This window comes from Bufo gargarizans, chromosome 5, assembly GCF_014858855.1.
Source record: "Bufo gargarizans isolate SCDJY-AF-19 chromosome 5, ASM1485885v1, whole genome shotgun sequence".
NCBI classification, from domain to species: Eukaryota; Metazoa; Chordata; class Amphibia; order Anura; family Bufonidae; genus Bufo; species Bufo gargarizans.
The window spans coordinates 230,816,956-230,831,699 of record NC_058084.1 but is presented as its reverse complement, the minus strand read 5'-3'; the positions used below and the strand labels follow the sequence as shown (position 1 = coordinate 230,831,699).

Genomic DNA, 14,744 nt, shown 5'->3' with positions numbered 1-14,744 from the left:
TCTTTATCTTATACCCTGTTGATATACAGTCTGGATTAGCTGGCAAGGCACTCTTGGCATGGGAAGTGAAGAAAGGGCTTTTTCACACAAGTGGATGCAGTTCGTGTCATCCGCAGTGTGAAAGACAGCAAGCCACGCCCTGTGCTGTTTTTACTACAAAATCACAGTGGGATAAAGTTGTCACTGGTTTTGTAGTAAAAAGGTCAGCGGCACGGAAAATTATCAATCATGTTAATGCTCTGTGTCTCTGCTGTCTTTCACGCTGCGGATGACCCGCACGGCATCCGCTCGTGTGAAACAGCCCAAACTCTGCTCTTGGTAATGTGACAATATTCTAGTGGCTTTATATATCTAACCCTTCTCTGCCGAGATATGTAGAGATGATTATGATCTGGGAGCGCTGATCGTATTAGTTATAATATAGTGGATCTTTAAAGAGGACCTGTCACCTCTCCAGACATTGCTGTTGTAAGAAGACTTGCATTCCCCATGTAATAACAATTCTGGCGCATCTATTCTGATAACTAAGTTGTGCCATTCCTTTATTATTTCTACTAGAAGTTTTGAATGAATTGCCAGATGTTTGCACTAAAGAAACAGATGTATGTTACCACTTGGGTGGTGTCACTTGTACATTCTGACTCTGGCAGCACTGGACAGTTATACACACCCACTACTGGTAACACCCAGCAGTACCTTTATTGCACAGTGCTGGCAATTTAGTCTACTTTAACACTCTCGTTTTGGCTTTCCGTTTGTGAGATCCGTTCAGGGCTCTCGCAAGTGGTCCAAAAAGGATCAATTTGCATTCTAATGCATTATGAATGGAAAAGGATCTGCTCAGAATGCATCAGTTTACGTCAGTTCAGTCTCCATTCCACTTTGGAGACTGACACTAAAACGCTGCTTGCAGTCTGTCTGATGAAACTGAGCCAAACGGATCCGTCCTGGCACACAATGTAAGTCGGTAGGTACTCAGGACAAGTAGGGCAATGTGTTTTGGGGTGCATTTTTACATATACCCATGCTGGGTGAGAGAAATGTTTCTGTAAATTGACAACTTTGTAAAAAATAAAAAATTGAAAAAGTTGTCATTTACAGAGATATTGCTCACACACAGTATGGGTATATGTAAAAAAATAAACCCCAAAACACATTGCCCTACTTCTCCTGAGTACGGCGATACCACATGTTTGACCCTTTTTTTTGCAGCCTAGGTGGGCAAAGGGGCCCAAATTCCAATGAGTACTTTTAGGATTTCACAGGGCATTTTTTTTACACATTTAGATTCCAAACTACTTTGCACGCTTTAGGGCCCCTAAAATACCAGGGCAGTATAAATACCCCACAAGTTACCCCATTTTGGAAAGAAGACACCCCAAGGTATTCCGTGAGGGGCATGGCGAGTTCCTAGAATATTTATTTCTTTTTTTTGTCACGAGTTAGCTAAAAATGATCCTTGGGGTGTCTTCTTTCCAAAATGGGGTCACATGTGGGGTATTTATTAGGGATCGACCGATATAGATTTTTTTTAGGGCCGATTCCGATAATTTGTGAACTTTCAGGCCGATAGCCGATAATTTATACCGATATTCTGGGAATTTTGTGCACACAGCAGCATGGAGCTTACCATGACAGCCAGGGCTTCAATAGCGTCCTGGCTGCCATGGTAACCGATCAGAGCCCCAGCATTACACTGCTGGGGCTCCGATCGGAGGAGCAGGGGAGAGGGAATCCTGTGGGGGGCGCACTGCGACTGGGGTGGGGGGGCCCACCACTGCTTAATACTGGGGGGGCTTGGGGGGGGGGAGGCGCACTGCGCCACCAATGCCTAATATTGGGGGGGCGCACTGCGCCACCAATGAAGCTTAATCTCAAATTTATTCATATACAGGAGGCGGGAGCTGGCTGCAGGATCACATAGCCGGCTCCCGACCTCTATGAGCTGTAGCTGCGATCCGCGGCACCTGAGGAGTTAACTACCGCAGATCGCAGCCACAGCTCATAGAGGCCGGGAGTCGGCTATGTGATTCTGCAGCTCCCACCTCCTGTATATAAATTAATGTGAGATTAAGCTTCATTGGTGGCGCAGTGGCCATAGCTCTTCCCCTCCTCTTGTCCCCTGTCCTCCCAGTGGCTGGAGCGGCAGCAGCAGCACAGGGGGAGGAGACAATGCTCCTTCTCCCCTGTGCTGCTGCTGAGGGAACACGGAGAGCGCTGTCAGCAGCGCGATCTGTGTTCCCAGGACGTTATCGGAATATCGGCAAAATAAATGCCGATAACGATAACGTTCAAAATCCTGAATATCGGCCGATAATATCGGTAAATCCGATAATCGGTCGATCCCTAGTATTTATACTGCCCTGGCATTTTAGGGGCCCTAAAGCGTGAGAATAAATCTGGAATATAAATGTCTAAAAAAATTTACGCATTTGGATTCCGTGACTGGTATGGTGAGTTCATGTGAGATTTTATTTTTTGTCACAAGTTAGTGGAATATGAGACTTTGTAAGAAAATAAAAAAAAATATCTTCTATGAACTCGCCATGCCCCACAAAAGTGATCTTTATAGCACCACCGCGATTTTTCTGTGTTTTTTTTTTTTTTTTGCAGTGATCAGAAAAAAAAAATTGTCACTGCGGTGGGGCGGACTGAACGCAAGTGTGCGCACAAGATCAGCCCTGATCGGACGAACACTGCATTTTGTAGAGCCTATAGAACATGTCCTATTCTTGTCCGCAATTCTGGGCAAGAAAAAGCATTTTCTATATAGTTCTGGCAATGTGCGGATCCGCAAAATGCGGAAAGCACATTGCCGGTGTCTGTGTTTTGTGGATCCGCAAAACACATATGGACGTCTGAATGGAGCCTTACAGGGGGGTGATCAATGACGGGGGTGATCAGGGGTTAATAAGTGACGGGGGGGTAGTGTAGTGTGGTGCTTGGTGCTACTTACAGAGCTGCCTGTGTCCTCTGGTGCTCGATCCAAGCAAAAGGGACCACCAGAGGACTAGGTAGCAGGTATATTAGACGCTGTTAACAAAACAGCCTCTAATATACCTTTTTTAAAAATTTGGCATGTACAGCCTGCCAGCGAATGATCGCCGCTAGCAGGCTGTAGATCAACTCGTTTACCTTGCGATCCTGTGAACGCGCGTTCACAGGAAATCTCGTGCCTCGCGAGATGACACGCTGATGCGTCAACGAGGAATAACCCGGCCGCCCGCAGGATGCATCCCTGCGTTAGGCGGTCGGGAGGCGGTTAAATATAATACAAATGGATCCGTTCTGAACAGATGCAGACGGTTGTATTGGGCTACTTTCGCACTTGTGGCAGAGTGATCCAGCAAGCCAGAACTGCCTGCCGGATCAGTTTGTCATACGGACAAACAGATCAGTTTCGATAATTCGCCCCCCCACATTTTTAAAGGTCTGCGGCTTTGCTGTATTTTTAATGCCAGATCCGGCACTAATACATTTCAATGTAAATCGGCAAGTGTTCTGAAATTTTGGATGGAGATAATACCGCAGCGTGCTGAGGTATTATTTTCATCCTGAAAATTCAAAAAGACTGAACTGAAGACATCCTAATGCATCCTGAACGGATTGCTCTTCATTCAGAATGCATGGGGATGAAACTGATCAGTTCTTTTCCGGTATAGAGCCCCTAGGACGGAACTCTATGCCGGATAAGAATAACGCTAGTGTGAACAGATCCATCCATGACTGATCCGCACAAAACATGTGTGAAAGTAGCCTTATTTGTAAACTTCTAGCAGGAATAATACAGGAATGGCACAACATAGTCCTACAAATAGATGCTCCAGAATAGTTGTATAATACTCACTAAAACTGGCATATCAAGAGATGTGACTGCTCCTCTTTACAGCTGTTTTTGTATGTCCACCAACCAACCAATGGTTTCATCTGGATGTCCCTATATTTTTGTGACTATGCTGGGTTTAACCTCAATCCTCATCTTTGCTCACACTTTTTATTGGGATATTTTGTTATAGTGATTTAAAAAAAATATCACTTGAAGGTTATATTTTTTTTTTATTAGGTCTTTGTGTTCTGCCTATGGTGATCCTCCTTGGCACAATTTCTGACAGATGTATAAATCTAGAATTGCCTGCTAGCCAAGTGGAAGAATTTGCACAATTAAAATGGTTGTTATAGTAAAAAAAAAAAATGTAACGTGTCGCTCCCATTAATGGTCCTCCAATAAGATTCTGCTTTGTGTATTCTTAGGATTGCCAATAAAGTTTAGCCTATGCATAAACAAGAGCAGGATACTATTTGTTTTATAATTTATAAAAAATAGAGAATATTAAAGGGTTTTATCACTTCAGCATCTGACATTTATCATGTAGAGAAAGTTAATACAAGCCACTTACTAACATCTTATTACGTATATTTCTTCCTTTGGCAGGATTCATTTTTCCATCACATTATACACAGTTTGTTTCCTTCGTTACGACCACTCTGCAATCCATCAGTGGTGGCTGCCTTTGCACCCTATAGGAAAAAACGCCAGCCTCTCTGGCGGCCGGGACTGTGGGAGCTCACATAGGCTAGTGCTTTTTTTTCTATAATGTGCAAGCACGGCCACCGCTGATGGATTGCAATAATCACATATTTCTCGTACATTCCATTGGGGGGACACAGACCATGGGTATAGCTTAGAGGTATTACTAGGAGGGACACTATGCAAAAACGAAGCTCCTCCTCCTCGGGCTATACCCCCAGACACCTCCAGGAGGACTTTAGTTCCAGGAGGACTTCAGTCTTTGCTTAGTGTCTGTCCAAGGAGGTGGCGCTTACTCTTCTCCTGTTTTGTTATTTTTTTTTTTTTCTGTTTTCAGATGGGGACGCAGGTCAGCATTGCGCTTTCCTGGCCCCCGTGGAGTGTCTGCCACTGTCTTTCGACGTGTCCTGGCTACCTCCCATCCCCCCACAGAAGAAAAGTGGATCCAGGCTCAACATGTCAGCTCTGGCATCCCACCAGCTGCTGGGACGCCTGCTGCCTACCCTCCTCCAGAGCACTGTTCTCCTGGATTGGAGTCAGAAGTCTGAAGAGGCGCATCCCTGCTGGTCTGGACATCGAGGGAGCATGCTGAGCAGATAAGTATTGCCCAGTCCCTCCCCCTCCCTCTGTGTCTGTTTGTCTGTGGCTACCTGGGTGAGCTTGAAGAAGGATCCTGATGGGGGCACTTTCTTCATTTTGGCACTGGAGTACTGGCATCTCTTCCCCCTTAAACTGTGGGCTTCAGCGCTTCTCTCGTCGAGCCTTGGCTGCTGCGCTTTCTCAGCGCCCGCCGGCAGGCCGCTCCTCCATGGCCTCGTTAACCCCTGCTGCACCACGTGAGGGGAGTCAGGGTGTTTGAATCGCGCGCGCGCTTGTTTCGCGCCATAATGACGCGTTCGGGGGGCGGAGCCTCGGCATGCCGCTCTGACTCTCCTTACACCGGAGACTCTGTTTGCTCACGGCCATGCAGCTCCTCATCTCTCTACACCGGAGACTTCTGCTAGCGTTGCCTGGGTGGTAGGAGAACAGCTTGCTCTGCTCCTGATCTTTGCAGCAACTGGTAGGAGATCTTTTACTGTGGGGTTCCATCATGCCAAAGCCTGGGGCACTTAAATCTGCCAAGGCCTCCTCTCAGGCTCTTTTGGGGTCATGCAAGGTGTGCCTTCTGCCTTTTTCTGCCTCTGGCACCTGTGACTCGTGCCCTGCTCCTGGACAGGATCAGCCTCCTTCTCTTGCTCAGCCCAGTCCTCCCTCTGCCCCTGCGGAACCGGCGGTACCCGCTTGGGCTTCCGCCATGTCTAGTGCGGCAGCGGATCTGGCCCTAGTTGCCAAGGCAGCCATGTCCTTCATGGAGCGTATGGCAGCTACTACTCCAGTGGCATCCACCGCTCCATCTCCTCTCAGTGATTCTCACAGGGGGCGTCTGACGTCTAAGAGGCAGCGTGAGCGGCAGCATTCCTCATCGGATGACTCCGCTTCTCCCCCACGCCTTGAGGCATGCCCGGTTGACACTCCCTCTCGTGGGGAGCGCAAATCCAAAGGGGAATTGTCCGGATCGGACGAGGCCACGGAGCGGGAACCCCTGCCTAAGCTTTCCACCATGGTATCCGAATTGGTGGAGGCTGTCCGTGACACTTTTAATATCCACGGAGATTCCACTGCCTCCACTAGTCGGGAGTTCTCCCTCTTTCCGCCCAAAAGGCCCAAATCCGCGGTGTTCCCCGTTCATGAGGAATTCACAGCGGTCATATCAAAGGCTTGGGACCGACCCAATCAGAAATTTTCGACCACCAAGCGCATGGATACGCTTTACCCTTTCCCCTCTGACTCGGTGGAAAAGTGGACTTCTTCCCCTAAGGTAGATCCTCCGGTGGCCAGGTTGGCCAAGAACACGGCCCTTCCTGTCCTAGACGGTTCCTCCCTGCAGGATGCGGTGGACAGATGCCTGGATTCACTTTCCAAGTCCATCTTCTCTCTGGCGGGCGCTTCCCTGCGACCGGCTTTTGCGTCGGCTTGGGTTGCCAGAGCCCTTACGGCGTGGTTGCGGCGCCACCACCAGGATCTGACGGAACAGGGCGCCCCTGCAGACACTTTGGAATTTATTCTCCAAATGTCTCAGGCTTCTAAATATCTCTGTGAGGCTTCAATGGATATCTGTTCACTATTTGCCCGTATTTCGGCCCTCTCGGTCATTCAGCGTAGAGGGGTTTGGTGGAAGGTGTGGGATGCTGATGCTTCTTCCAAGCGTTCCCTCGCTAACCTTCCCTTTGAAGGATCTAGACTCTTTGGAGCCCAGTTGGACGACTTAATTTCTGCTGCAACGGGGGGCAAGAGTACTCATCTGCCTCAACCCAGATCCAAACGGCCCTTTCGATCTCTGGCTTCAGGGGCCAGTCCTTTCGTCGCTTCTCCACGGCCAGGACGTCTTCGTCCTCGTCGGCTGGGGGATCCCAGGAATCCCGCAAGAAGCCTTTCTTCAAACCCCAGCCCTCTTGGCGACCACGGGCACAGTCAACCCGTCCCCCTGCTCCCAAGCAGCCCTCCGCATGAAGGGGTGCCCCCACCCCTCATGGTGGGGGGCTGTTTGCTCTCCTTTCAGCAGGTCTGGAGGGCTCACGTTCAGGACGCCTGGGCTCTGGAGATTGTGACGTCCGGTTACAAATTGGAGTTCGCGTCCAGCCCGCCGGAACGCTTTTTCCCGTCTCCCGTTCCGGGGGATCCAGCCAGGGCCTCGGACCTCCTTTTGGCGGTCTCCTCTCTTCTGGACCGGGGTGTCATTTTTTCCGTTCCCCCGGAGAAACAGGGAACAGGTTTTTACTCAAACCTGTTCCTCGTTCCGAAGAAGGAGGGGTCGGTGCGCCCTATACTGGATCTGAAGCTTCTGAACAAGTTTCTAAGGGTGCGGAAGTTTCGCATGGAGTCCCTTCGCTCCGTTATTGCTTCTCTGCTTCCGGGGGAATTTCTCGCGTCTGTGGACATTCAAGGCGCCTACTGACACGTCCCGTTTGCGAAGCCTCACCATCGCTTTCTGCGTTTTGCCATCTGGGGTCGTCATTACCAGTTCGTCGCCCTGCCTTTTTGGTTGGCGACCGCCCCTCACGTTTTCACCAAGGTTTTGGCACCTCTCATGGCGCTTCTTCGCACCAGGGGCATCTTGTTGTTGCCCTACCTGGACGACATCTTGATAAAAGCCCCGTCTCTTCCACAGGCCGAGGACAGCGTCCGAATTACCGTTCAATCTCTGGAACGGTTTGGGTGGCTGATCAATCTACCAAAATCCTCTCTGCGCCCTTCCCAGAGACTCTCCTTCCTGGGGATGATTTTGGACACCTCGAGTTCTCGGGTGTTTCTTCCGGATTCCAAGTCCTCTCAGATTCGGAGGGCGGTGTCGCTCCTTCTACAAGCTCCTCGTCCCACCATTCGGGAGTGCATGCGGGTTCTGGGCTTTATGGTCGCCTCCTTCGAGGCGATTCTGTATGCCCAGTTCCACACTCGACCGTTACAACAGTGGATTCTTGCCCTATGGGACAAGATCTCTCGGGGTATGGACGCTCCTGTCCGCCTGTCCCGGCACGTTCGGTTGTCTCTCCCCTGGTGGCAGGCCTCCCCGAATCTCTCATCAGGGAGGTCCTTCCTTCCGTTCTCCTGGATGATAGTCACCACAGATGCCAGCCTCATCAGTTGGGGAGGCGTTCTCCGGAACCTCACAGTTCAGGGGGTCTGGTCGACGGAGGAATCCCATCTTCCGATAAACGTTTTGGAACTAAGGGCGATCTTCAACTCCCTCTCCCACTGGACTTCCCTCCTTGCAGCTCGGCCGGTGCGTGTTCAGTCGGACAATGCCACGCTGTGGCCTACGTCAATCATCAGGGCGGAACGCGCAGTCGGGCAGTGATGCAGGAGGTGGCGAGGATCCTCCTATGGGCGGAGTCTCATGTTCCAGTGTTTTCGACGCCCGGAATGTACACCGCCGACAACTGGACGGCGGATTTTCTGAGCCGCACCAAGGTGGATCCGGGAGAGTGGTCCCTACATCCGGAGGTGTTCGAGGACATCTGCCGCCGATGGGGCCGTCCGGACGTGGATTTAATGGCGTCACGGCTAAACAATAAGGTGCCGGGACCCAAGGGCGTGCGGAGTGGACGCGCTGGTGTCTCCTTGGCAGCGATTCGACCTCCTCTATGTCTTCCCTCCACTTCCTCTGTTGCCGAAGGTGCTGCGCAAGATCGAGGCGGAGGGGATACCGACCATTCTTATCGCTCCGGATTGGCCTCGCCGCGCCTGGTTCTCCAACGTCGTCCGAATGCTAGCGGACGTTCCGTGGCCTCTTCCCGACAGAGAGGATCTTCTATCTCAGGGACCGCTCTTCCACCAGAATTCACGTCAGTTGCGTTTAAAGGCGTGGCTATTGAGACCTACATCCTGAGGAAGAGAGGCTTCTCTGATGCAGTGGTGAAAACCATGATCAGATCTCGAAAGCCGGCTTCTTCGCGGATCTATTATCGTACCTGGAGGGCCTATCTAACCTTTTGTGAGAAGTCGGGTTTTCCGCCGCTTCGTTTCTCTGTTCCGGTGGTGCTGGCCTTTCTACAGTCCGGCCTTGAGGTGGTGCTGTCGCTCAGTTCTTTGAAGGGTCAGGTTTAGGCCTTGGCGGTCTTTTTTCAACGGTCTATTGCCTTTTTGGGGCCTGTGAGAACCTTCCTGCAGGGGGTGGCGCATTCGGTTCCTCCGTATGTTCGTCCCTTACCCCCCTGAGATCTTAACCTGGTCCTGCGCGCCCTTCAGGAGGCCCCTTTTGAGCCTCTGAGGGAGGTCTCCCTTGTCTACCTCACCTGGAAGGTGGTTTTTCTGGTGGCCATTACCTCCATCAGGAGGGTTTCGGAGCTGGCCGCGCTTTCCTGTCAGGAACCTTTTCTGGTCTTCCACCAGGATAAGGTGGTGCTACGGCCGGTTCCTTCTTTTTTGCCCAAGGTGGTTTCCCCGTTCCACCTTAACGAGGATCTTGTCCTGCCCTCTTTTTGTCCTTCTCCGGCTAACCCCAAGGAATGTGCTCTCCACTCCCTGGACGTCGTCAGGGCCCTGAAAGTGTATCTGGGGCCCACCGCCTCCTTTGGTCGTTCGGACTTCCTCTTTGTGGTTCCCGAGGGGTCTCGTAAGGGTCTGGCGGCTTCCAAGGTTATTGTGGCGCGGTGGATCAGTTTCGCTATTGCTGTGGCCTATCGCGCTCGTGGTCAGGTTCCCCCGTCGCGGATTACCGCTCACTCCACAAGGGCAGTGGGAGCTCCCTGGGCCAGATGCAATCGCGCCTCCGCCTCCCAGTTGTGTAAGGCTGCCACTTGGTCGTCTTTGCATATGTTCACAAAGTTTTATCAGTTGCACTCGCTGGCCTCGGCTGATGCTGTCCTCGGGCGCAGGGTATTGCAGGCCGTGGTGCCCGTTTAACGGTTGGACGTTTTTTCTCTTGGCGGTGTTGGTTTTTCCCACCCCATGGACTGCTTTTGGACGTCCCATGGTCTGTGTCCCCCAATGGAGTGTACGAGAAAAGGAGATTATTGTGAAACTCACCTGTAAAATCTTTTTCTCGTCTCTTCCATTGGGGGACACAGCTCCCGCCCGCTTTTTTTTGTTTAGTTGGTGTGATGGTTTCCATTGTGGTTTTTTCAGTTTTCCTTCTCCTACTGCTTTTGCAACGACTGAAGTCCTCCTGGAGGTGTCTGGGGGTATAGCACGAGGAGGAGGAGCTTCGTTTTTGCATAGTGTTCCTCCTAGTAATACCTCTAAGCTAGGGGTGGGCGATATGGCCTAAAATCTATATTGCGATATAATTTTAAGCATGTGCGATATATATTGCGATATATTGTTTTCTATATTGGGGGGGGGGGTGTTTAAATTTTATTTATTTTGTACTTTTTATTTATTAACTATTGGCCTCCTTAAGGGCTAGAACCCTTGTCATATTCACCCTAATAGAGCTCTATTAGGGTGAATAGGACTTTACACTCTCCCTGCTGCCCTGTGCATAGTGCACACAACAGCAGGGAGCTGACCATGGCGGCAGCCTCTGATCTGCCCCCCTTCCCCAGCCTCTGATCTGCCCCCCTTCCCCAGCCTCTGATCTGCCCCCTCTGGTAACGCAAACCCCCCCTCCCTCCCTCGCCAGTATTAATCATTGGTGGCAGTGGCCACAGGGTCCCCCCCCCCCCCCCATTGGTGGCAGTTTGCAGTTCCGATCGGAGCCCCAGCAGTGTAATGCTGGGGCTCCGATCGGTTACCATGGCAGCCAGGAGTCACGCTGCTGAAGTCCTGGCTGCCGTGGTATGTTAGTGAGCAGAGAGCAGCGCATTATACTCGCGTGCGCTGTGGCCGCCGGTCGCTCCTTCTCATAGGTCTGTGCGGCGCATTGCTAATGCTGTAAGCATTAGCTATCCGCCGCACAGACAGAAGAAGGAGCGACCGCCGGCCACAGCGCACGTGAGTATAATGCGCTGCTCTCTGCTCACTAACATACCACGGCAGCCAGGCCTTCAGCAGCGTGACTCCTGGCTGCCATGGTAACCGATCTGAGCCCCAGCATTACACTGCTGGGGCTCCGATCGGAACTGCAAACTACCACTAATGATGGGGGGGAGGAGGGGGACCCTGAGGGATATGGCCGGCACATTCATTGGTGGCGCAGTGGCCACAGTCCCTCCCCTCCTCCTCCTCGGTCCTCATTGGTGTTCAGCGGCAGCCGCGCACAGTGGGGAGGGAGGGACTCCCTCCTCCTTCCTCCTCCCTCCGCTGTGCCGGCCGGCTCAGAACATGGTGCGCGCGATCATATCGCGGTCCGGCGATATGGCGAAAATCCATATCGTGGCCCAAATTCATATCGCATATCGCCCACCCCTACTCTAAGCTATACCCATGGTCTGTGTCCCCCAATGGAAAAGACGAGAAAAAGATTTTACAGGTGAGTTTCACAAAAATCTCCTTTTTCCTGCATTTGTCTTTTTAGTTCTTGCTGGAGCATTGTTGGAACAAGCTGAACAGTTGTTAGATCGTGGTATCCATCCTATCAGAATTGCAGATGGCTACGAACAAGCTGCCAGAATAGCTATTGAGAACCTGAATAAAATCAGTGATGATTTTCCAGTTGATCCTGAAAATGTGGAACCACTTATCCAAACGGCTATGACAACACTGGGATCAAAAGTGTAAGATATAAATTTATATGAAATATAATATATTTTTGTGGCTTTGTTTAAAAAAAAAAAAAAATCCAATGTTTAGGCAGAATATGTTTTAAGAAAATAAAATAAATCCAAATAAGGCTACATGCACACGTCCGTATGGACGGACAAGAATAGTACATGTTTTATCTTTTTTGCGGGGCTACGGAACGGACATACTGATAGCACACAGTGTGCTATCCGCATGTTTTGCAGACCCGTTGAAATTAATGGGTCCGTATCCTATACGCAAATAGAAAAGGAACGGGCAAAGAAAAATAAATACCTCTTTGTGTGCATGAGAAAATGCCTTAAAGTGGACCTTTCATGTTTTTTATTTTTTATTATTCTAGATAAATACCTTTTAAGGGCTCTTTCACACTTGCATTGTCCGGTTCCGTCGTGTACTCCATTTGCCGGAATTACACGCCGGATCCGGAAAAACGCAAGTGAACTGAAAGCATTTGAAGACGGATCAGTCTTCAAAATGCGTTCAGTGTTACTATGGCAGCCAGGACGCTATTAAAGTCCTGGTTGCCATATTAGTAGTAGGGAGTGGGGGAGCAGTATACTTACGGTCCGTGCGGCTCCCGGGGCGCTCGAGAATGACGTCAGAGTGCCCCATGCGCATGGATGACGTGTCCATGCATTCACTGCTCCCCACTACACTTTACCATGGCAATCAGGACTTTAGCATCCTGGCAGCCATGGTAACCATTCAGAATCGTCTGATCCGGTAATGCGCCGAAACAACGTTTAGCTTAAGGCCGGATCCAGATTAATGCCTTTCAATGGGCATTAATTCCGGATCCGGCCTTGCGGCAAGTGTTCAGGGTTTTTGGCCAGAGCAAAAAGCGCAGCATGCTGCGGTATTTTCTCCGGCCAAAAAATGTTCCGGTCCAGAACTGAAGACATCCTGATGCATCCTGAACGGATTTCTTTCAATTCAGAATGCATGGCATCCTGATCAGGATTCTTCCGGCATAGAGCCCCGATGACGGAACTCTATGCCAGAACAGAAGAACGCAAGTGTGAAAGAGCCCTTACTTGCAGGGTACAGTTGGGCTAGAATTAAATTAGATGGCAATTCTTGCATGAACCACTGCCCTTTAACGCCACTAAGTAATCCAATGGCATCCAAAGCCAGACTCGCATGGATTATGTGTTTGTTTGTGCACTACACCAAAAATTATAGCCCACACTAGGGTTGCCACGATACAATTTCTTTTAATTAGATTTCAATACCATAAAAAGGTATTGCGATACTCAATACCATGCGGGGGGAAAAAATGACAAAAAAGCCATGTGCATTCTGCATTTTATGTAAAGTCTAGCCCATAATAGAACAGTCCTATCCTACTTTTTGGCGGGACAAGGTGACTAAAAATAGCGAATCACGGGATTTTAATTTTTTTTCTCTTCTATTGTTCACCGCATAGGAAATATAGTTTAATAGTTCGCACTTTTTCAGGCATGGCGATATGTAATATGTTTAGATTTTTATTTGTAAATTTTAAATGTAAAATTGGGAAAAGGGGCGATTAAGGTTACTTTCACACTCGTTTTTTTCCACCTGCCTCTTGGTGTGTTTACCATGCTGCCGGCGGAAATCTCGCCCACCCCCCATTATAGTTAGTGGGGTTGGAGCGGACCTCCGGCACTAGCAGTAGCACTGATCCGGTAGGCTATTCACCCGCCGAAACAGCCTGCCGGAGAAGGCTGCAGCTAGTGTGAAAGTAGCCTTAAACTTTTAGTATTTTGGTGTGTGTTTTTTACTTTTTATTTATTAGCTATTAGTCCCCTTAAGGGATAGAACCCTTGTCCCATTGACTCTAATAGAGCTCTATTAGGGTGAATAGGACTTTACACTCTCCCTGCTCATCTGTGCTTTGTGCACACAGCAGCAGGAGGGAGCTTACCATGGTAGCCAGGGCTTCAGTAGTGTCCTGGCTGCCATGGTAACCGATCAGAGCCCCGCAATTGCACTGCTGGTTCTCCAATCGGAACTGCCACCAATGAAGAGGGGAGAGGACCTTGTGGCCACTGCCACCAATAAATATAACAATGGAGGGGGGTGCCACTGCACCACCAATGATACTAATATTGGGGGAGGGCAGGCGCACTGAGCCACCAATGGTTATACTTTGTATTACAGGGGGGGGGGGGCACACTGCGCCACCAATTAATGTAATCAACACATTAATTCAAGTACAGGAGGCAGCGGGTGCCGGCGGCGTTAACTTACCCAGCACCCGCCCTCAATAACAGGGCATGTGAACCGCGGCAATTAACTCCTCAGGAGGGGAGGGAGGGCCTGTGAACTGCCACCAGCGCATATAATATTTATATACTACTGATGGAGGAGGGCACCGCACCACCAATGCATACAATTAACCGTTAAATGCAAATGTAGGCTGCGGTGCCGGCGGTATCACATCCTCAGCCTCTGACAGGGCGCAGCAATCCTCATCAATTAACCCCTCAGGTGCCGTGCCCTGTCAGCACCTGCAGCCTACATTTGTGTTTAAGGGTTAATCGTATGCATTGTTGGCGCAGTGGCCTCCCCTGTTAGTATTCTAATCATGTTAATTGTATGCATTGGTGGTGCAGTGCACCCAGCCCAGTATTATAATTATTAATGAAACTTAGATAAAATAGGACCCTTAAAATATAACTATTAATATTGATAAAGCTAAAAATTGGTGACAGATAATAACAAACCATGGGCAAGCCGATGCAGCCCAACTATTACTGCATATATAACATCCACCACAAATTGAGTAACTAATGTAAATATACTACATCAAGAGGAGGAAAGAGGATTGTTGACCAGGTGTTGAGGTAAAATTGAAATACTACCAAGGGAATTTTTCCCTAGTCAGATCCTGGTCTATCCTCAGCCCAGGGACCACCCCTAATGGTGGGGTTTCCCTGTCCTCGTACCTCCCCTAGAAAGCCCTATACGGACCTAAAAATGATGAAAAATTGTGAATTTAACAATGATAATA

At 49.8% G+C, this 14,744-nt stretch overlaps 1 protein-coding gene across 1 annotated transcript in view; it reads left to right on the top strand.

The window, feature by feature from the left end:
* The window catches only part of CCT5 (chaperonin containing TCP1 subunit 5), a 161,989-nt gene that overhangs the window by 22,698 nt on the left and 124,547 nt on the right, over positions 1–14,744 (top strand). The window contains exon 4 of the mRNA XM_044295129.1: positions 11,523–11,721. Coding sequence (XP_044151064.1) covers positions 11,523–11,721 — 199 coding nt within the window. The remainder of the gene's footprint in view (positions 1–11,522; positions 11,722–14,744) is intronic.